This window comes from Biomphalaria glabrata, chromosome 5, assembly GCF_947242115.1.
Source record: "Biomphalaria glabrata chromosome 5, xgBioGlab47.1, whole genome shotgun sequence".
In the NCBI taxonomy this organism is placed as follows: Eukaryota; Metazoa; Mollusca; class Gastropoda; family Planorbidae; genus Biomphalaria; species Biomphalaria glabrata.
This window is the reverse complement of record NC_074715.1, coordinates 39,821,343-39,845,084: the sequence shown is the minus strand read 5'-3', so window position 1 is coordinate 39,845,084 and position 23,742 is coordinate 39,821,343. Positions and strand designations below refer to the sequence as shown.

The 23,742-nt window shown below is 39.2% G+C and overlaps 1 protein-coding gene across 9 annotated transcripts in view; it reads left to right on the top strand.

Moving 5' to 3' along the window:
- The window catches only part of LOC106065002 (uncharacterized), a 93,129-nt gene that overhangs the window by 63,531 nt on the left and 5,856 nt on the right, over nt 1-23,742 (top strand). For 5 of the 9 annotated variants that reach the window (XM_013223717.2, XM_013223714.2, XM_013223718.2 and 2 more), the window contains 2 exons: nt 2,698-2,887; nt 22,800-23,371. In XM_013223717.2, coding sequence (XP_013079171.2) covers nt 23,135-23,371 — 237 coding nt within the window. In that variant the 5' untranslated portion in view covers nt 2,698-2,887; nt 22,800-23,134. Of the gene's footprint in view, nt 1-1,327; nt 1,460-2,697; nt 2,888-7,168; nt 7,354-18,845; nt 19,047-22,799; nt 23,372-23,742 lie in introns of those variants that run through there. The other 4 variants (XM_056029160.1, XM_056029159.1, XM_013223719.2 and 1 more) reach the window with 4 other exon arrangements.

Here is a 23,742-nt window from a genome sequence, read left to right as displayed (position 1 = left end):
GTTGGTAACTGGACCTATCGATTTGGACCAAAGAAGTGCATTCACCTTGATTACCGAAAATAGGAAAATAATAATTTACAGAAGAGACGTTTCTGAGTCTCAAAAGACTTTTCCAAGAGTTAGCAGACATTTCTGAGAGCCAGCAGACATTTATTTCTGAGAGCCAGCAGGCATTTCTGAGAGCCAGCAGAGTGTCTAAGTGTCTTATCAAGGTCATAGGTGTTATATCTACATTTTCAGAGACATTTGATTCACTTCCGGATGGTCAAATAGTTGATTAAGCTTGTGTGTATTGAAATATTTACTTTTTAGTTTTGTTGTTCTTTGTCAAACTGTCCCACAGATCTCGTTTTGAAATCCAGAGGTGGATTAGGACGGAAAGACTAGAGTAACACCCCTTGTAAAGTCACCTAAAAGTTAATTAGCTAAAATGCATACATCACTGATTATACCTTTAAAATAATACAATACTGAGAAAGACATAAAGACTGAGGCGCATTTCTTATTCCATATGCTAGGACAAACGTATACAAGTACTCTTTCTTCCCTATTGCCATTAGAATATGGAACCGGTTGCCTGAACCAGTCAGGAAATACAATGGCTTTGTAGAGTTTAGGTCTCTAACCTGCAGGGCTAGATAAACACTTGGATACACGCAGGACAGAATTATCTTCTTTTGTAAAGAAAGTTATGGAGCTTATAAGATAAGATAGGGATACATTTGTGGCCATTAATTCTACAAACAATATGTCGCTACGTCCCATGTGAGATTTCCAAATCGCTTAGTTCCCTGTAGCTTAGGACCCAGGCATTGATTGTGATCTAAGGGGGCAGGAATGATCAAAACAATGAAATAACAAATCCTTAAAAAAAAAATGTCCTATGTCACGTGGGAAAAAATGTGAACTGTGATGGAATTAAAAAAAATTATTTGTTTACTTGATAAATAATTTTTAAATTTTTTTTTTTAACTTTCCAAGCGTCTCGTAGACTAATTAAAATACTAGTTGTTTTAACATTAGTGTGGAATAGCTCACAGTTTCGCTACATTGTATGCGTCCATAAAAGTCTCATTCAAATGTTTGTTGCTTCTTTGGGCACGTTGGTCCTTCCTCCTCCTCCTCCTCCAAAGTATCTTGATGCTCTTCAACTTACACCCACCTCTTCGTTGTTAACTCTGTGCAGTAGGGTATATGCACCCATCTTACTGCTTCGCCACTGCCTGTAGACAACAAGATATCACCTAATCACGAGTGCTTAGAAATGACTTTAGAAAATCGTGTTTTTGTTTTCGTTCAGTCGTAATCTGAGATTTTGATCGAGATCGAGATCTACTCGTTTTGGTTTTTTAAATACTAATTTGAAACCCAAAACTCGCTCTTCTATAGCGGGCGTGTCTTGTTTCTAGTCTGCTGCTTTCGTTTAGTACTGGATTTAAGAAGTTAGTGCCATTGCTTTGTAAGCGAATTAAAACCGTTACTAGTTGGTCTAGGTATTTTAGATAATGCAAGACTTATCCTGGGAAACTTATTCCTTCAGAAGTGCATACATTTGACCAAGATTTTTGTTTTGTTTTTTTAGTTATCATTTAATTTTTAAATGAAATGTAACAATTATTTTAAATCAATTCCTACTATACATACTAGCAATATATTAAAAATAAAGATTCTAATTTTATTTCTTGGAATTGTGTAACATATACTCTAGATAGATAATTGTAAAAGAGAGAGTACAAGTTACCTTTGCTTGGGGGAGGACAAATACCAAAGTGATGTTACTGATACTAAGTAATTTAAAAAATACAATATATTTGTTTACCACAGTTGAAATACTGCGAAGGAACAGTAAAAAAAAAAATTAATTAAAATGACTTCAATAAATAAGAAAGCAATCTTTCTGAATTGTAAATCGTGTCACATGACACTAGCTTGTGTGGCGAAATTTCAGCTGGATGGGAGAATGAAAAGTTGTCAAAGTAAATAAGTGAAGTTTTTGACTAGGAGAAAAGTCTGAGTTCATAGTAAGACTTACAAAACTAGATGGACATTTTGTCTTTCTCTAAGACCTTCGTCAATAGAGACAGGATTGTATCTCAATCATTTTCTTAAGTCGATTGCTAAACCAAGCCCCCCCCCCCCCCCACAAACCCCTTGTCAGATGGAAGTAACAATAGAGTTGTGTTCTTGGTTTGTACTTGTCAGATGGAAGTAACAATAGAGTTGTGTTCTTGGTTTGTACTTGTCAGATGGAAGTAACAATAGAGTTGTGTTCTTTGCTTGTACTTGTCAGATGGAAGTAACAATAGAGTTGTGTTCTTGGTTTGTACTTGTTAGATGGAAGTAACAATAGAGTTGTGTTCTTGGTTTGTACTTGTTAGAATCAGAAGATAAAAACGTGTTTCTGGATAGAGTTACATTATCAACTTTCTTGCTCTTACATTATCAACTTTCTTGCTCTTACATTATCAACTTTCTTGCTCTTACATTATCAACTTTCTTGCTCTTACATCATCAACTTTCTTGCTCTTACATTATTAACTTTCTTGCTCTTACATCATCAACTTTCTTGCTCTTACATTATCAACTTTCTTGCTCTTACATCATCAACTTTCTTGCTCTTACATTATCAACTTTCTTGCTCTTACATTATCAACTTTTGTGCTCCTACATTATTTTATATTGTTTTTTCTTCTTCAGAGCTCTCAGCCCAACTCCAACATCCAAGGAAACACTTGGTTAGGAAGTAAATAGTTCAAAGTTGTAGAAAGTCTATTTGGGAGTACACAAAACTCGAATGCCGGACTAAAGAAAGGAGCGAAACCAATTTCTTGAGAGAACAAGTCTAGACTTGTCTGTATGGCACATTTCACATTTCAAAGGACGAAAGGTAAATACTGATTGGTTGTTTTTTTTGTTGTCTGATAGCTTAATGTACATTCCTTATGACAATGTATACAGACTCATGAAACATTTAATTTATCAATACGAACTTTGGGTCACCATTAAGAACTGTGTAATGCATTATGTATTTATTTCATTGAGTGGATATGTCATTTGTTGTATATTTGCAAACTATGTATAGCACTACATAAGAGTCTATATTTAATTATATAAATTGAGTATCTTTTAAATATGTAGTTTTTTCAGGCATCTGTGTAAAAACTAGATTCTTCAAAACGAGATGAACTAACAAAAAAACCCAGTCACATTTAAATGTATATTTGAAAAGTGTAATACAATGACAACGAAATAGATACTTATAATTCAATCCTAGTCCGGTATGCATGCGTTCACGTGCGTTATCTACCCTGACTAAACTATAATTAGACTGGTGCAGCCATGTCTCCTATTTGTATAAAAACTATGAAGATATCCGCTGCGTAACCGGAAGGAGTTGCGACCTCGTCCTCCTGTCCTTAGTGTCAATGTTCGCCGGCCCTCGCCCTTAGGTCTGCTCGGATTATGCAATAAAAGGTCAAAGGGGTCCGCCTAACGGAGACTGTTCAACGCGTGACCTTTCCCTGCCTCCTAATCGCAGTGCTCCCCACTCCCCTCGAGTGGCCCTCCCCAATAGACTCTTCCGACGGGACAGCAGCGTCACAGCAGTCATTTCCTTAACAATAGAGGCGGCGCTTTAAGGTCCTAAAACAAATGTCAACTGGATACTGTCCAGACATTATAAGGATCCCTCCCACTTACATTATAAGGATCCCCCCTAATGACATTATAAGGACCCCCCACTTATATTATAAGGATCCCCCAATGAAATTATAAGGATCCCCAACTTATATTATAAAGATTCCCCCCCCCCCCCTTATTTTTAATACTACTGATACGCAAAGTTTGAATTGTAATTATTAGATACATTCTAAATTCCAAAAACCTTTGTGCGCGGCAGATATGATTTGGTTCGAATCTCATGTGTTGAGTAGTAGTAGATACTAAAAACGTATCCATCTTGATGGGGCACTGACGTGACGTTATTTCAATCCATAACGTTTTTGGAATTTTAGTAAAAAAAGACAAAGTAAAGTTCCCCTTTCAGACATTGCGATGTATGGGTCAGATGAAGTTAAGGTCTTCTGTTTCTTTGGCTAACGGTTAACGAGCAGGGTATCATATGGCCAGCACAACGACCAACCGCCTTTACTTTTCCCCAACTAAAGTTAGGTACCCATTGCAGTTTGGTGAACTCAGGAGCGCCCTAAAATCCCGAAATTCAAAATCCCAGTCTTCACCGAGATTCGAACCAGGGACCACAGGTTCGGAAGCCAGGAGCTTAACCACTCAGCCAGCGCTTAAAGGAGAAGTTTGTTTTATCAACAATGGGACAGCGTCAGCGAGGCCTACATTCCTACAAGGTCATTGCAAGTCGATCATCATAAAATAGACAAAACATAATTCTATATTTACTGTTGCCCGGGAAAAAAAGACATTCATTGTAAGCTGCCTGGTCGTGTGCTATGCACTCAGGTCTTTGTCTCAATGGTCCTTGCTCGAACCTTGCCCGGTGCAATCTCCCGTCATCATGCGGAAGGTTTGGGCTTTTGATGTAATTATCTTTAACTCTGAAGGTACATTCGAAACTAATGTAGACAATATCAGTTAAGTTCTAATACTCTGTAGATTTATATTTTGCTATTATCTTATACTTTCAGTGATAATTGAATAATAATAATGTAAAAAATGAAAAAGTAAAGTATTAAACAAAACAAAGCCTGGTTTACATCGGTGTACATCTATATAATTGGGGTTTAAGACTGCATTCCCAGTTCGACGCCCCTGCCCAACAAGTTTTCAAGTTAAAATAAAATACACAGAAAGTGTGAGGCCTTTTTCTTCACTCGTGCTCCGTGTTTTCACTATGTGTTGGTGTATGTGTTGGTGTATGTGTTGGTGTATGTGCTGAAGTTATCCAGAGCAGACGCTATCACACACGAGCTTCGGAGATAGCTAGACCACTTCCTACGCTTTCTCCCGCCCTATCAGCCACTCGAATGCACTATGCATCAGGTCTATTGAACTCCTTCCCAACCCCCCCCCCCCCCCCCACCTTCAAATTTTGACAGTAGTAACAAGTGACGCTGCCGACAGCCGTGTTGTCATTGCTCGTCATCGTGTCATGTCGGCGGCGTCAAATTGCGCTGTCATTATCTATATAAAAAGGCTCCGGTGAAGGCGATCTACTGTGAGGCAGAAGGCAAACACCGCTCGGGGGAAATCCCCGGTCCTAGGAAGCTCTCCCCACTACATCGGCGTAGTGAGGTTTTATAAGCTTTTCATAAAACCCAGACATTGAATAATTAACGGAACATTTTAGTTGGTGGATATTAATTGAGTGCATAGATATTGCACATACGTATTAATGTATCACTGTTATGCTCGACTGAGACATACCTGTTATAAATACGAAACCAACATTATAACTGAAAATACTTTGTTGAAGGTAAAAGGCGCTATATTTAATAATTGACATATTAGTTTTATGTTATTTTGACCGATGGTTAAAGAGGGTGTCATGTGGCCACCACAACGACTAACCGCCTTTACTTCCCCAAGCGTAGTGTCAGGCACCCAAGAAATGTTTACACTCAGGGGTGTCCTAAAAAAATCTTCAACGGAATTCGAACTTGAGACCTCCCCTTACGGAAGCCAAGCGGCTTACCACCAAGCCATCACGCTCCAATGACTCTAGTTCATAATTTTTTTAAAAAAAATTCTTATCCAAGCTGTCGTAGGATTTCAATAATTAATGTTATGTACAGTTATCTGCTAATTTTTAAAGATCCGGTGTACGTTGTTTAAACAGTAAAAATACAGGGAAGAAAAAGAAGAGAAATCACTTTGGAGAAATGTGGGGGCGATATAAAGAAACCAAAAGAAAAAATTCAGAAAATGAAAATAGGAAGATTTGGATATTTAAATAAATAGACCAAATGAACAATGTCAAGGAAGCCATATTGAGAAATGCCAACTAAAAAAGTATTAAATTATTTCTTGCTTAAAGCTAAAGATTTTAGAAATGTGATTGCTCAGTGCTAACAAGTGCATAAAAAGTAGCACATAGCTGACCCACAATTCCGTATTCTGATACAACAAAAAGTTTGCTATAAAACTCTTTCTTCTAGAAAATTCAGCATACATCTTGCTCTTTTGTCTCTTAGAATCAACAACAATAACAAGATATAAAATCCTTGCAGGGGGGTGGCAAAGCCTGAATAGTATGACCCTTGTGCCCGCTTGATTAAAAAGAAAACAACTAATATTCAGCTCGAGGGGGGGCCCCCTTCGACGTTTTTCTGATATCGGCTCTGTTCAGTTATCCAAAAGATGCACTTAAAGGGCCAATAGTTTCCCGGATGTGGATAAGTCCCTACAATGAGTGGATTATTCTGGAATTTAAAAAATAAGTGTGTGTGTGTGTGTGTGGGGGTGACGCTTGAGAATGCCCCACAAATACCAGATATCAACATGTAGTCCTGGAAATGTATGACTACAGTGATATCTCTCTGCACCCTAACAAACATTATCCAATCTCTTAGTGGATCCAAGGCAGGTCTAACTCTATAGCGTGTATTGTTTCCTGGATCTACCTAGCCTTGTGTACTCAGGGAACAGAACGTTTGTGGAAAATATATGGCGATCATTTCCAGCCCCTTTTTTAAAAAAAAGTAGGCCAAGGTATTTTTTAAATATTATAAACAAAATGTCTAGCAAGCAATATTTCGAGATTGAATACAGTGAACGAAATGAAGAATTATTAGTCAAATATAATAATGTAAATAAATACACCATAAGTAACTACCATTTTAAAAAGTGGTTATTGAATCTAGCTATTTTGTCATATCCGTTAACTCTTAGAATATCATTAGAAGAACTACAAAGACATTCACGAAACAGGTTTAAAACATTTGCATAAAAGACATGTGTGAATTTCATGCACCCTAACTTGCACTTTCATAATTACTTGGGGAATTTTCTTTTTTTTTTATTTAACAACGAGTGCGGATGAAATTCAAATAAAAAAAAAAAGAGGAGCCGGTTTGGGGGGGGGGGGGGTCGACGAAAACAATTTCGATAAAGGTTTTAATATAGTTCCGCACACAGTTTTTTTTTCTTGGAAATTTTTCCTCGTCCCCATTGGTCCATTATCACATTGTTAAGATAGTATTGGAGTTCCTTGGTGCTCATTGATATAATCGATACTATAAATAGTGTTCGGATAACTGGCAGTCCCTTTGACCAGATCGTTACGGCATGTTTAGTAAACAAACAATAATTGGATGGTTGTCTCGTTTATACACTGTCGTAGTTGAGTTCCGATGAATTGCTTCCAACTGACAGTAGACAAAGGTAATCGTTTGTTTGGATTCACTTCGGTGTTACATGCATATTTAAACATGTCCAGATTTCATAAAGCCTCATAGCCTTAAAGTTATATATATATACAGTGACATATAAAGCTTTATCTATAATGATGTGTAATGTTATATCTTTAGTGATATATAAAGTTATGTCTATCGTGATTTGTACTGTTTCAATCTATAGTGATATATAAAGTTATGTCTATAGTGATGTGTAATGTTAAATCTATAGTGATATATAAAGTTATGTCTATAGTGATGTGTAATGTTATATCTATAGTAATATATAAAGTTATATTTTTAGTGAAACATTTCTTGGCATTGCCGATGTTAAATTATTGCTAAGATATACGTTTTCAAGTTGAAGCTCGTATTGATTTGAAATCAGCTAGTGTGGTCTATAAATGATAAGTCAAGCAATGTATACTACCAGTTCATTTTTTAATTTAAGAAACTAGTTACAATATATCTTATCGTCAGAGATTTCTTTAAACCCAATCTAGGTCGAAAACCCAAAGCAATTTTCACTGTTTTAAAAAAAATTCATCAAAAATGTTATGTATATTATTTTATGAAAGGAATGCGACCAGCATTCAAAAAGAATAGCCGCCTTAACGTTAGTGCATAAAATCATTTTGTTGTTAGTTTTGTGGTTTGAAAGACATACCTTGTGAATGGTGAACTCACCAAGAAAACATTTACCATCTGTTACATGTAATAAATGTACAAGTGGCCGTCCCCATTCACGTAGATCCGCAGCCCTAACGTATTAAAGTGTCCTTTCTCCTGCTGCAAGATAGACATAAAACATAATCTAAAAATCACTTCCTGTTTCGACAGGATCAGTTTTGTTTCGTCTGAAGATAAAGTCCGTGTTTTTATGTCGTTAATTGTGTGTGTGTGTGTGTGTGTTCGTAGATTGTTGTTGTTGTATTTATTTTTATTTTCTCCTCGATGCTGTAAATTGTCAAAGTGACGGTGCTACTCTAATTGATTTGTCAACTCGAGAAAAAAAAACAACTTTAGCGTCTGTGTTTACACTATTTGAGAATGTGCGTGTGTGTGTTGGGTATCTTTTTTTCCATCTTAAAGATAGACCAGACAGACACAATTACAAGCAAACACTCGGAGACAAACATGGAAGAACAAAAAACGAGAGAAATAGAGAGATAAGGAGAAAGAAAGAGAGAGAGAAAAGAAAAAGAGTGAAGGTAAGAAAGAAAGAGAAAAAAAGATTGAGACAAAGAGAGGAAAAAAAAGTGGGTAAGGAAATAGAGAGAGAGCTTGAAAAAAAGAGAGAGAGAGAGAGTTCACCCAAATGTATAATTCTAACACACACACACACACCCACCCACGTTTCCTTTCTTTTAATTGTACACCTCTTTGGGGCGCTGGAAAGGGGGGGGGGGGCTAATAAATGAGATTGGGGAGGGGTGAACAAAGTCTGAAAAACAATTTATGACTCTACAGACTGATTTTATGCACTAATTAACTCTTAGATCTTACCTGGTCTTGTTGCGTTGATTACATAAAAAGTTGAACGCAGTGGTCCGGATTAGATTTGACGTTGACTGTTTTATTAAGATTGTCGGGCGGGTGGTGGCGAGTCTCTGGTAAGGGAGGACCACAGTAAAGTAATGTGTTAATGTTGGCGTTAACAGGGCACAGTCTCGGACCTAAGGCGGGTGTTAGGGAAAAGGGGAGGATGGTGCTGTGATGATGCTACAACCATAGTGTCCTACAGTAAGCAAGAGAGTGGCTGAGATGATGCTACAACCATAGTGTCCTACAGTAAGCAAGAGAGTGACTTCATGCACTTTGATTTTGGCACTTGACTCTAGTTGAGAAAGCTTGGAAATTTTCTTTCAACAGACGAAGTCAAAACAAAAACATAACTTGTTCAGCTAGTTACGGGGTAGATATAAAACATGAGGACACAGTGACTTGCGGTTAGACTTGACTAGGACTTACACACAGGTGCCTTCGAACCATTCACACGATACTACTACTGCCGCTGTCAAGAAACTAAGCAATAGATTCACTCTAACCAAGTGTCTTCGGATGACATTTAAAAACGAAAAAAAAAACAAATTGCTGCTAATGTGAGCAGCAGACTTCTAACTAGTTGTAGGTACAATATAGATTCGTTATTCTTAATTTAGAGTCTAAAGTGAAAAGAAGAACGATTTTTCTTTTTTAATTCTTTCGGCTTACTTCTCTTTACGCGTTACCACCTACATCAGGGATGGTGTTTTGGTCGCTCTAGTACCACCTGCATCAGGGATGGTGTTTTGGTCGCTCTAGTACCACCTGCACCAGGGATGGTGTTTTGGTCGCTCTAGTACCACCTGCACCAGGGATGGTGTTTTGGTGGCTCTAGTACCACTTGCATAAGGGATGGTGTTTTGGTGGCTCTAGTACCACCTGCATAAGGGATGGTGTTTTGGTGGCTCTAGTACCACCTGCACCAGGGATGGTGTTTTGGTGGCTCTAGTACCACCTGCACCAGGGATGGTGTTTTGGTGGCTCTAGTACCACCTGCATAAGGGATGGTGTTTTGGTGGCTCTAGTACCACTTGCATAAGGGATGGTGTTTTGGTGGCTCTAGTACCACCTGCATAAGGGATGGTGTTTTGGTGGCTCTAGTACCACTTGCATAAGGGATGGTGTTTTGGTGGTTCTAGTACCACTTGCATAAGGGATGGTGTTTTGGTGGCTCTAGTACCACTTGCATAAGGGATGGTGTTTTGGTGGCTCTAGTACCACTTGCATAAGGGATGGTGTTTTGGTCGCTCTAGTACCACTTGCATAAGGGATGGTGTTTTGGTCGCTCTAGTACCACTTGCATAAGGGATGGTGTTTTGGTCGCTCTAGTACCACCTGCATAAGGGATGGTGTTTTGGTGGCTCTAGTACCACCTGCATAAGGGATGGTGTTTTGGTCGCTCTAGTACCACCTGCATAAGGGATGGTGTTTTGGTCGCTCTAGTACCACCTGCATAAGGGATGGTGTTTTGGTGGCTCTAGTACCACCTGCATAAGGGATGGTGTTTTGGTCGCTCTAGTACCACCTGCACAAGGGATGGTGTTTTGGTCGCTCTAGTACCACCTGCACAAGGGATGGTGTTTTGGTGGCTCTAGTACCACCTGCACCAGGGATGGTGTTTTGGTTGCTCTAGTACCACCTGCACAAGGGATGGTGTTTTGGTGGCTCTAGTACCACCTGCACCAGGGATGGTGTTTTGGTGGCTCTAGTACCACTTGCATAAGGGATGGTGTTTTGGTGGCTCTAGTACCACCTGCACAAGGGATGGTGTTTTGGTGGCTCTAGTACCACTTGCACCAGGGATGGTGTTTTGGTGGTCTCATTGCAACACAGAAGAAAGTTTACCATTATCAGCTGATCTACCACCGTCCTATTTTGACACTAAGATCATTCCAGAAAATCAAAACTTGTGTAATCGACTCCCAGGTTAGACCTACAAAGTATCACTCGTTAGATAACTTTATCTTTTACATTCCTGTCATAGTTTCTTAAAAGCTGTCCACCTGGAACTTGTTATTGACACAGATCGAGATGTTTCTAAATACTGTGGGGGTGGTAGAGAAAGATAGCTCTGGAAAAAAATAATTTAGGGGACAAGTAACAAAATGTTTTACGATTGTGTGATACAATGATTTTAATAATATTTTTTGTTTAAATTAAACGTTTGATATGAGTCTAGAAGATGTTATGCATTGATTGACCAACATCTATAACTGTATCTATAACTGTAAGAATTGGCTATTGGAATTGAATTACTAGACATTCCCTTTATCCATGATGCATTCCAGACAGGGTCCCGATCATTGGAGGGACAGACAGACACAAAGGGCAAGTCAATTATTAAAATCGTGAGAGACCCTTACATTTCATTAACCTACATATTTTCCAAATCCTCTGGCGATATGTGAACTTTCTTTTCCATTTGATTTTTCAACTTTACCGACAGTCTTAGATGTTACCAATATCCTGCTCGAGACGCAAGCCTCTGGAAACGTAACTATCTCGAACCTTGAACAAATTAAACTAAACGTGTGGCTTGAAGAGAAGTTCAGTTTATCTGAGCTAGTTGCTCAATGACTCCTATGGGAACGCGAAGGGCATTGTCTTCGAGTCCGAAGATGAAGGATGTCTGCAAACCCAGTTTCGACCTGCATCATTTTCCACATCTAATGCAGATCGAGTCTTTGTCCGACGCGGGTCTATTTAAGTTTTCTTTACGTATTTTTGTGTCTGCCTTCTACAAGGGTTTTTCTTTGGAGCTCCAATCTGTGTTAACGCGGACGTCTTGAGAACTCTCCAACTGTCTCTTTCAGAAGCCATCTACCTCTGTTACGTCGTCGAATTTTAAACTAGCCAAATAATGAGTGATTGTCCCTTTTTCCATTTCCCCCCCCATTTTTGCCGCCCCTAACCAAGAAAAAAAAAAGGTTAACCATGCTGCCCATAGTCGGCACCTATTTTGACATTCCTGTCTTCTTGTTTATAAATTGACTTAATCTTATGTTTATGTAGCTTCACCCAAACTTCCCTTTCAAATTTGTTTTTTTTTTCTTTTCAGTCTATGTTTTACATCTGTCGTTTATTTGTCGAGAGAGTATACAAACATTCTTTCCTTTATCTCTCACATTTATATAACAACAAATATGCAGACGAGTATACAGATTATGATGTAATCACGCAAATGACGTCATTTTCTCTCCTACAAACACGTCAATGCAAAACAATGCAGCAAACACACTCACCTATTTAATAACTAAAAGTTTGTTTTCTTCCTCTTGTTGACAAGTAAACAAAATTTGCATGTATCATTGAAGTCTTGTGGAGAACTGCAAAGTGTATCTAAAAAAAAAAGGGTATCTGCATATATTTTATCACCTGCCAAGCGATAGTACAGAGATCCTGCCATAATCACTGATAAAAAGTTAATCAGATATTGACAACCCCTTAATCGCTAATATAGTCCATCCCCCCCCCTCTTAACCGAATCTTGTCAACCGCCAACGTCCCCCTTTTTAACCCACATTCCTACCCGCGGAGTAGACTAAATCAGGGACCCAAATAAACTAGCGGCTGGAGAGATAGAGAAAGAGATCGAGAGAGAGAGAGAGAGAGAGAGAGAGAGATGTAAAATTGTGCCCGGAATGCACCGATCACTTCATACAGCTCATTTGCCTCAATCCCCAAGGACCTTTAAGGGTAAGAACATAACTATAAATAAGAAATATTAAAGTAATTTAAAAAATAGAACTATATTATCTCAGATCTATTGTGTCATAGTGTGCACTGCTGGGATCACCTTCTTACTAGTTTCTGTCAGTATATATCTGTAGACTCTCTTGACTTCTACCAAAGGCTTGACCACTCTTAATTTAATTCATTACTAACAGGAAATCTATTGAGTTTTCCCTTTATATGATATTATACATTTGTTAATAGAGTGACACGATACACCAAGATTCATTTCATATATGACGACAGTCAGACAGAAGATTGCTTCCTTCGTTCTCATGTTTCATGTCGAAGGGTTCAGATCAGTAATTTTATATCTGAGATGTACCGCGCAATGGTTTCCAGATCAGGCAGTTCTCGTTACCCAAATCTAATTTAGACCCCAGAAAATTAATTATAAAAATACCTATGTTTGTGAGTGAACAATGATATTCACAGATATTGGTTGAAATCCAGGTTAGAATCCACGACATGGTTTTCAAGCCAGAATCCTATTTTATTTTTCCGAGACTTTGCTAACTTTCTCAAGGTCACGAATATCATTGTTGTTTATCTTCAGAAACAACAACAAAAAGCCCTATTGGAGTTAGTTGCAAAAAGTCTGCTTAAACTCTGGTCTCAATGTGTGCTCCAGACAGGCAGGAGCGGACTGCTGTCCTCTAGACTAATCTATCTCGAAAAAGAACTTGAATGTCATGATGATATTAACGCATTAAAAACAAATCGATCACTACAACATTATGTAACAGGTAGTCGACAAGATAGTTTTGAAACTTAAAAGCACAGAGAAATCGCGCGAGACACACACCTAGGGGTGGTTAAGGAGAGTTAGGGCATGTCACTAGGTTTTGCCATGCTCTTTAAAAACTAAATTTTACATGCTTTACAATTTAATCTCCACCTGAGATTGCGGGCGATCCATGCCCCCTTACCTGGCCCCGTTTGACATTGACCTTACATGCACCCTGTAGAGTTTCTGAGATGGTGATCTCTGCATTGCAGTGCGCATGCGTCTAGGACCACCGTACATGACAAGTCCTGCAGGCTAGGCGGAATACATGTTAAATGCATGTTTTAATTTTGTGAGACAGGTTTGGTTTGTACCCCAACCCCTGTGTCGCCCTAAGGTTTTTTCTCAGATTTTATCACAAGAAAATTACGATCTATGCCAAATATCATTTGATACCCTTCGAAACAAAAAAACCCTACGATATTTTAAGCCAAATGTAATATTTTGATCTTGGGTAATTGATATTGTCTAGTTAATGCATGTCTGGGATAGAACAAGATCTTTTGCAATATGACAAATCAGATGCGTAGCTGGCTTTACATCCACATTCAAAAGTTAACTAGGATGTCATGTGGCCAGCACAACCAACTTTAGTTTTCCCATTCTTTATCAGATATCTTTAGAGTTGAGTGGACTCAGGGGGAAATATCTTTAGAGTTGAGTGGACTCAGGGGAAAATATCTTTAGAGTTGAGTGGACTCAGGGGAAAATATCTTTAGAGTTGAGTGGACTCAGGGGAAAATATCTTTAGAGTTGAGTGGACTCAGGGGGAAATATCTTTAGAGTTGAGTGGACTCAGGGGGAAATATCTTTAGAGTTGAGTGGACTCAGGGGAAAATATCTGAAGTCGAAAATCGTGGTCCTCAACGGGATTCCAATCAATGATCCATCGCTTCGACAGAGCTTTACAATGTACTGAACATAATGAGTTCCAATCAATGATCCATCGCTTCGACAGAGCTTTACAATGTACTGAACATAATGAGCACTATTCTTTGTTAGGTAGCCTGTATTGGTGTCTAGCAAGGGGTAGATAAAATACCAGCGAAATTCAACCAACACCTGTATTATCTACTTTCATTGCAATGGATCCAGTTCTGAAAGGCCAGCTGGTTTTGTTAAGACGAACATTTGACAACTTAGCGAATGTCGTTGAACACATTCTCCTGGTCCTAACTCTAGGACAACTTAGCGAATGTCGTTGAACACATTCTCCTGGTCCTAACTCTAGGACAACTTAGCGAATGTCGTTGAACACATTCTCCTGGTCCTAACTCTAGGACAACCAAATGATCTTGTTTCTTTTATCGAGAGTTAATTAAATCCGAAAACAGTGCTCTGTACTACAAAAAAAAAAAAAAAAAGGGCGGCGCCCAACTTTTCTGGAAACGCCTTCTCAAGAGGCTGTTATCAGGGGCGCTGGCTAAAAATTGCAAAGTATTTGGGCCTTTCAAAAGTGGAGGTCAGGTGGTTGCTATGTCTGTGGTAATAAGAGACAGCAGATTGAGTCTATGCAATGACTGCACCATTTTGAGAACCTTTTTAGCCAAGTCTGGCTGGCATTGAATGTGGACTCTAAGTTTTGTGCAGGATTCAAATGTGGACACTTAGTTTTGTGCAGGATTCAATCATTGAAAGCGCATGTTTAGATATTAGTTCACATAGATCTAAATATTCTGAATGGTAGATGCCATTAACTCTTTGTATTGACTTGTTACAAAGGCTGAGCAAACGTTTGTTTCCACGACTTGATGCGGGCACGCTTACATGGGTTTCATTGAGCTTAGTTACAGATAAAAGTCATATTATAAATTACTATATTCTGATATCGATAATTAAACAGAATATTGAATTAATGTAAAAGGTTGCCATTTAGACTTAGTAAGAAGTGACATTTAGATTAGTAAGAAGTGACATTTAGATTAGTAAGAAGTGACACTTTGACTAAGTAAGAAGTGACATTTTGACATGGCACACACAAAAAAAACGGATTAATTTACTTTTAAAACACAATTCTATCTGAAATGGCGACTGTCATTGAGATATTCGTATGCACCTAACTAATTGCGTTCTGAAAGTGAGGATCATTAAAGCCCATTGAATTGGACAGGAACTGAAAAAAAAAAAAACCACTCATATCCAAGTGTCTAAACTTGATCTGTTAATAACAAATGTCTAAACTTTGATCTTGTGTCTCCACGATATTGAAAAGTTCTTCCAAAGGTGAAATCTTACAAAATGAGAGCCAAGGAACGCGAATTATATTTCGTATGTATATTTAAAAATACCTTTAGGTGATTTAACTAATGTTAGTCTCAACAAAGTTTGAAGAATAAACCTTGTCCTGTGTTTAGACATTGTGTACACAATGAATGCTGAGGGTGAAATCTTACCTTCCCGTGAGCCCCTGAGGGAGCGAGACGATAACTTTGTAACTTAAAACGTAAACTCTGCGGGCCATTAATTTCAAAGGTTAACAAGTGCTACGCCATTACAATGGAGACTTTCCAGCGAGCGTGCATATTCTATATTCAATCTCGTCCAGGTCTAACAAGATAGACTGAGTTTGTTTACAAACTAAACACGGGGCATGTGGTGGCGGGGCGGCGGACGGAGGCGCCAATCGGTGTGAATTTAATTTTATAGGCAAGGGGAAATTCCTCCCGCCCCCCCCCCCTCCCAAATCAACTTTCACGATTCTTTTTTTGTTTTTTTGTATTCAATGTTTCGGTCCTTCCTCGCCATAGATCTTCAGAGAGCTGGTCGTTGTTGGGGCTGTTTTTAAGACATTAAGAGTCAATTATTCAGGTGGTTATGTGTGTGGGCTCTCTCCTGTGTGTGTGTTTGTTGGTCTATGTGAGAACACGTCTTTATGTGTATGCGTTTATATATTGGATAGACCTTGTACATCGTCACTCTAGGTTTAATAAGACTTTGTGTTTTACCTTGGGAGAGTCTCTGTGGACCCGATACAGACTGGACTCTAAGAAATATTTTATCTCAGTGCCGATACAGTTTGGGGTCAGCGGCGTCGCAGGTTCTGCCAGGGTGTAGCACTGGGTGCTGCAAACTGCCTTATGGTTGCCAGCTCCTGATTTTTCTAAAGGGTTGACTTCCGAAGTCTTTCCAATGATTGGGTTGAGCTGCAAGGCAACAGAGGTTTGAATTCAGAGTTTTCCTTCTCCTAGGTGGGTAGCCAGCCATGGCTAACGAGCCCCTCCTGTCCGAAGCTTACTGGTTAAGGCGCCAGTTACTCGCCTTTGCACCTTCTTCTGTTAGTGAGAACAGTTCCGCCAAACTGATCTACATGTGAATGCCAGGAGTTGGACTTGTTGTCAGAGGCTATTTGAGACACATGCCATTAGGAAGCATTTTATAGGTAATGGAGTGCTTACATCCATTACCACTTCCGGCATTGATAACCTTGCGGAACCAAGAGAAATAATAATTATTATTTATTTACCATACGGGGAGTCCAGCTAACTCTAATGGGGGCTTGAAGCACGTTGAGGTAGTGAAAACGATTGGTCGTAGTACTGGTCATTTGACACCCTCGGCCAAAGAAAAAGATAAGCTTTACATCACCTGCCCCAATAGATTGCAATGTTTACCACAAAAGTGAATAGAGGAAGTTAAGTTTATAAGATGGACATGGCCTTGGAGCTTGAGGTAAGAGACATCGATAAAAGAAATGGAGCCAATTGACATCTGCTTGGACCTGAACACTTTGTGCTGACAGGCTGGTAGATGTCAAAGGAGCTTCCATGGGCCTAAAGTTCCAAGGGTCTTCGACTCTACTTTTACAACAGCTACAAAGAAGAAGATATGACCACTGCAGGAATGTTCACCATCCACCGGACTGTACGCACACGAAGATATGACCACTGCAGGAATGTTCACCATCCACCGGACTGTACGCACACGAAGATATGACCACTGCAGGAATGTTCACCATCCACCGGACTGTACGCACACGAAGATATGACCACTGCAGGAATGTTCACCATCCACCGGACTGTACGCACACGAAGATATGACCACTGCAGGAATGTTCACCATCCACCGGACTGTACGCACACGAAGATATGACCACTGCAGGAATGTTCACCATCCACCGGACTGTACGCACACGAAGATATGACCACTGCAGGAATGTTCACCATCCACCGGACTGTACGCACACGAAGATATGACCACTGCAGGAATGTTCACCATCCACCGGACTGTACGCACACGAAGATATGACCACTGCAGGAATGTTCACCATCCACCGGACTGTACGCACACGAAGATATGACCACTGCAGGAATGTTCACCATCCACCGGACTGTACGCACACGAAGATATGACCACTGCAGGAATGTTCACCATCCACCGGACTGTACGCACACGAAGATATGACCACTGCAGGAATGTTCACCATCCACCGGACTGTACGCACACGAAGATATGACCACTGCAGCAATGTTCACCATCCACCGGACTGTACGCACACGAAGATATGACCACTGCAGCAATGTTCACCATCCACCGGACTGTACGCACACGAAGATATGACCACTGCAGGAATGTTCACCATCTACCGGACTGTACGCACACGAAGAGAGCGTGAAACCTGGCCACCTATTATCTGTTGGTGTTGCAACGTGAAAATATCACCCCCACCCCACCCGACCCCTCACCTTACCCTTGCCCGGGTCGCGCTCTTGGCTTGAAACGTGCACGTGCGATTGCTTCTCATTGTGTGACTGTATGTGTGTGTGTGCGTGTGAGTTAATATGTGAGTGCATGTATGCATGAGTGTATGTGTTCTGTGATTAAATTTTTTTTTTTGCTGTTTCTCCGATCGATCAGCTGAGTGTACATCGAGCTCGCCTGTAATGATTCCGAGCAGACGTAACAAATACGCGGTGTTTTCTTGGCGCGTAAACTCGACAATTATATGTGGAAAATAGTGGGGCATTGATAGCTGAATTTCGTCAGGAGCTAAATGTCAGAACTGAGTAAGAAACCACGGCCTGGGTGAGAGGACACTACCCCCCCCCCCCCCAACCACAACCTGGTATAGGTGACACTACCTCCCCACCATAATTTTGTTCTCCTCTTCCCCTCCTTTTTTTTTTAAAAAAACTTCCCTTTACCTAGCTATTTCAACCCGCATCAGAACCTTTAAATAATCGAAAATATAGCTATTAGCTCCCCCCCCCCCTTTTTTTCCCAAATCACTCCTCACTCTCTCTCGTCCCGCCATTACGCTAAGCGTACATACAAATGTCTTTTTTTTTTTTCAAAGTAATGTATTGTGTCTGATGTTCCATGTTGCCTCGGTTTGTAGTCAACTGCCGAAAATGTGGGTGCTTGTGTACACATTGTACGCAGTTGTTTTTTTTTTTTTTGGTTCAAATCGTATTGATGTCGTAATGCTGTCCAATATGGTGGCAGTCAATGTCGTAATCGGGACGTGGAATTTATGTGTTGTAAATTTGATCTTGTGTACATAAATAGCTGCTCCATGATCAGGTCTTGGAGCATTTTGTTAATGCTTTGTCTCCCTTTGGTTCAAACTTGCAAGGTAAAATAGAGACATAGTGCACTCGTGTTTAGTTAAAAAGATAAAGGTAAGAGCTTTTTAATATTTTTTTTGTTTCGAAATCAGAATGAACAAGGGCAGGTAATTTCTTCAGATTAACTTCCCTTGTTTAGCTGGAACTAATTGGACCTCTTCAACGTGCTTTATTATTATTATTATTTTAGAACAGGAAGGCCCTGGACGGGGAGTTCAAAAACGGCTCTAAGCTTTTAACAATTCTTTGGCGAGGCTCGTGTTGGCTGCGTGGACCAATCCATTGCAATGACAAGGTCTAGATCTAAATATATTCTTATAAACTAATATAAACTGTAACAGAGATTAGACTGTTATTACATTGAAAGGTTACATTGACTTTTTCACTGTGTCATAGTGACCTATACAAGGCCGTTTGAGGTGCTAATAAGATGTAGAAGCTTTTCAAATGTAACGCAGATTATTATTATTTTTTTAAAAGTTAATTTCACAAGATTTTAAACATATCATATTTAAATGATGACATCTTCTTGTTGAGCTTACTAAACACACCCACACACACTCTCTCTCTCTGTCTCTCTCTCTTTCTTTCTCTATCTCTGTCTCTCACCCACACACTCTCTCTCTCTCTCACACACACAAACACGGTACTATGGTACTGATAGACTTAGCTCAGGAATTTATTTGCAGGTTCCTATGTGTGTGTATGTGTGTGTGTGTTTGTGTATGTTGGGGAGGGGGGTCTTTATTAATAAGAATGGATGGGTGTGTGGTCGTGTTGTAAGTGCTCCGGACTGTCGACACGGTGGTCTCCGGTTTGATCTCTTCACCCCGCTAAACTAGGATGTAACACTAGTTATTTCTGAATCAAAGTATGAAAACATACGACGTCTTAGACCTTTAGTTCAATTCCTCCTATCAGCTTGCTAACTCTTCATGGGTGGGCTGACACAGGACGGGTATTTCAAAAACGGTTCTATTTTCCTAAAAGTTTGACAGTTTATCTTTGAGAAAAAAAACCCCAACTACCTAATTGTTCACACAGTGAAAACCTCTGGTTTGACTGCTCTCGTTTTTCAAACGTCTTTATTTGGAAACATTGCACTCATTACAAATGTTTATTTTGTTCAGTCAAAAAATGCAATAAGTAAATAGATGAACATTTTTGCACAGCCAGGCATAGAAATCATTAGCTACACTGTTCATAGAAGAGCCTGATTGTGTAAAGTTCACTGTGCAATAATGAAGCATTCTAAGAAATAAATATAATGAGAAATCATAGCTTTTTAGACCCTAGCGACCTACATACTTTGCAGACAAAACCGTTGTTCGTTTGTTCGTCGTCTATCTCGCCGAATGCTGAAGTGAATGCAGTGTTGTTTTTTTTTGCGACTTTAACTCAACAGATCTAGAAAGCCACTTTCTGCACAGTCCAAGTTTGTTTTGTCTAGGGCTTTTGAAAGAGAACTTTGAGCTTATCAAGCCCTCGTCCTAAGCTCGTTTGACGACCATAATTGCAGTGTATCTGTAAACATAAAACAAAAAACAGTGACTGTTCCCTTTGTATTTCTACCAAGCAGTCATTTGAAAACATTGACTTTTTTTAAAAAAAGTTCTTCTAACAAGATTCTGTGATTTCGTCAAACTTCTGAATTCTTTGAACGTATTTTTTAATGCTTCTTTTGACGTAGCATTGACCTTTGATGAACCATTTTATTGTTGGCATTACGGACTGCAGGAACAGCGGACCGAGGAAGCATCTGCCCCATAAAATCTGAACTAAGGGCATGTGTCCTATAAAATTAGTTTTCATGCCTCTTGAAAGCTTGACGTTCTCCTCCGAGTCATTGGAAGGAATAATTGTCAGGCAGCAAGATCAATCAACCTTTCTCTTGTTCTATATTTCATGGCTCTCTGTTTTCCTTCTCTTTCTCTCTTCTCTCTCTCTCTCTTCTCTCTCTCTCTCTTCTCTTTCTCTCCCTGTTATTCATAGACGTTTTTAGCACGATTTTCCTTAGATACATTGAATTTCTGTTTTTCTTTGTTTTCCCTTTTATTTTAAATATAAAAATAATAATTGTCAACAAATGTAGATCTGTATTAGTGAAGAGAAAAACTGGAAAATGATTTCCTTCTTTTTTTTTTTTATTTCGTACCTTTTTTCAAATACTAGAGCACAAATACCTGGTCAATCGTAACTTGTCGTAACCATGATCTGAAGTAGAATTCAATGGGTTACTGTTGTTTGTTTCACCCACAAGATGGCACTGAGATGTAGCTACATTCGTGTTCATCCAATTTGTATTATTTTATTTCTGTACTACTGGGATGTTTCTTTCGATAAATCCAATGTAAAAAGGCTGCTGACTAGTAAAAGGAAAACTATTCACACAGACATTCACGTAGAATACATTTCTAAAGTATGGGGGAAAAACAGTAACACGTGAAGCTCAATAGCAAAACTGCTTTATAATATTGTGTTCATATCAGACATGTCTATAGCGTACACCTATATTAATGTTGTTGGTTTTTTATTCGGTTTCAGTCTAGTTCTATAATTCGAGAGGGCACATCTATTTTGTGTGTTTTGGTTTTGAATTTTTAACGTTTTCCAACAAATCCAGGTGGTCCAGAAAATTCAATCTCAGAATATTTAATTAGTATGTCCCTATATCGAGGCTGGTATTTTTCACTGTTTTTCAGCGCATGCGTCATTTTCATAAGCAATGTCATGGTCACGTCAATGATTTGTTTAAAATAAAATTGTGCCTTTTACTCACTAACTCTCTCTCTTGCTCTCTCTCTCTCCGTTTTCTAACTCCACTAACTCCTCTCCCTTTCTCTCCTTTCTTTCTCTCCCTGGCTTCCCGTCTCAATTTTCTCCCTTCCTTTCTCTCTCTCTCTCTTTTCTCCCTCGAACTCAAATGTTAAAGAAACATTTGGAACCGGTAAATTATCGTCAACTGAGCATCCACTCCCGGCACGAAAGCGAGGCTGACAAAACAAAAACAAACAAACAGACGCACAATGGGACAGACAGCATTAACATTGCGGTCCTCGAAACCACAGAGGCCATGACATTTAAATACAGTTTGGATCTGGGAGGCGGCGCTGCTGGCCCATTAAACTGTGTCTAGGCACCTCTCCCCATTCCAGAAGAGGGCGGCTACTTATCTGGCTGAATGTAAATTTCCCCATTACTATCATGAGGCCTAGATTTTCAAATTTGACAAGATTTAATATAAACATAATTTGAAGCTTAATCAACAATTACAAATGGTGGTTAAGTATATTATTTCAGACCAACATTCTGGATAAACGTTTATTCTAGTAATTAAAAAGGATCTCTCTTTCTTTCTGTATTTTTTTCTGCCTGTATCTTTCTATCTGTATCTCTTTCTCTCTGTATGTCTCTATCTGTCTGTATCTCTTTCTCTGTATCTCTTTCTCTCTGAATCTCTCTTTCTTTCTGTATCTCTCTCTGCATTTCTCTTTCTCTTTGTATCTCTCTGTCTTTCTGTATCTCTTTTTTTCTTTATGTATCTCTTTCTTTATGTATCTTTCTCTGTATCTCTTTCTCTCTGTATCTCTTCTTTTCTTTATCTCTTCCTTTCTGTATCTCTCTTTGTGTATCTATCTCTGTGTATCACTCTGTATTTCTCTTTATAGCGGTAGCTCTCTTTCTTTCTCTCTCTCTCTCTCTCTCTCTCTCTCTCTCTCTCTTAGCTTTCATATCTTCAACACTCAAGATAATTCAATACAAATAATTTTCAGTACAATACTTATGGAATCTGTTTTTTGTTTTCAGAGTGACGTTGTCCTACGGCAAAATTTGTCTTTGCTTGAAACGTCTGGAAATACATGTTAGATTACTTGTATGTATTGGCATCACTAGCACACAACATTGTATCTATTCGATTGGTGGCAAGATATTTATGAAGAGCATCTTCATTGGACTCGAGAATAAAACAGCGCAAACGGAACACATACGGCAACTGTTGAATGCTTCAAGCTATCAGCTGTTAAGGTGGACCAAGGTGGGCGGCCAGTGGCTATCGTAACCTTCCAGGCCCACCAAGCACGGCTGTAGTCTTTCCGCCATCTTCTGTCAAGTCTGAAGATGCTCTATGCTGGTTCTGTCGAATGCCCCCCTCGCCTTCCAGAGCACCCCCCGCCCTATCTGACATGACACAGTACTGGGATAGGAGGGCAAAGCTCATCGGAGAACAGACTATAAGCAACAGACATCTGAGACGCGGCGGTGCGGGTTTGAATCTCGTGCCAGCAACGAGAACGCTGAAGCCGGAAGTGTCCGATAGAGAAGGATTGGCCCGTACTCCTGTAACCAAGTCAGCGACCAATGGACGGGCGAACGTACAGGTATAAAGACAATCAGTGTTCAAATATTTGCTTGCTTGCCGATAAAACCGCCATCATTAAGCCATACATATCCACATAATTACTAGTCTTCCTCATTAACATAGCATCCTAATAACCCACAAGTTATCACATGTGTTTATTTACATCAATATCTATCCAACTTTGACATTTATGATTAATTATTTAAATACATATAATTACTTATAATATCTGTTTAATCTATCTGTATACATTCTTGCTATCTATCTATCTATCTATCTATCTATCTATCTATCTATCTATCTATCTATCTATCTATCTATCTATCTATCTATCTATCTTTCTGTCTGTCTGTCTGTCTGTCTGTCTGTCTATTATCTATATCTACCTAC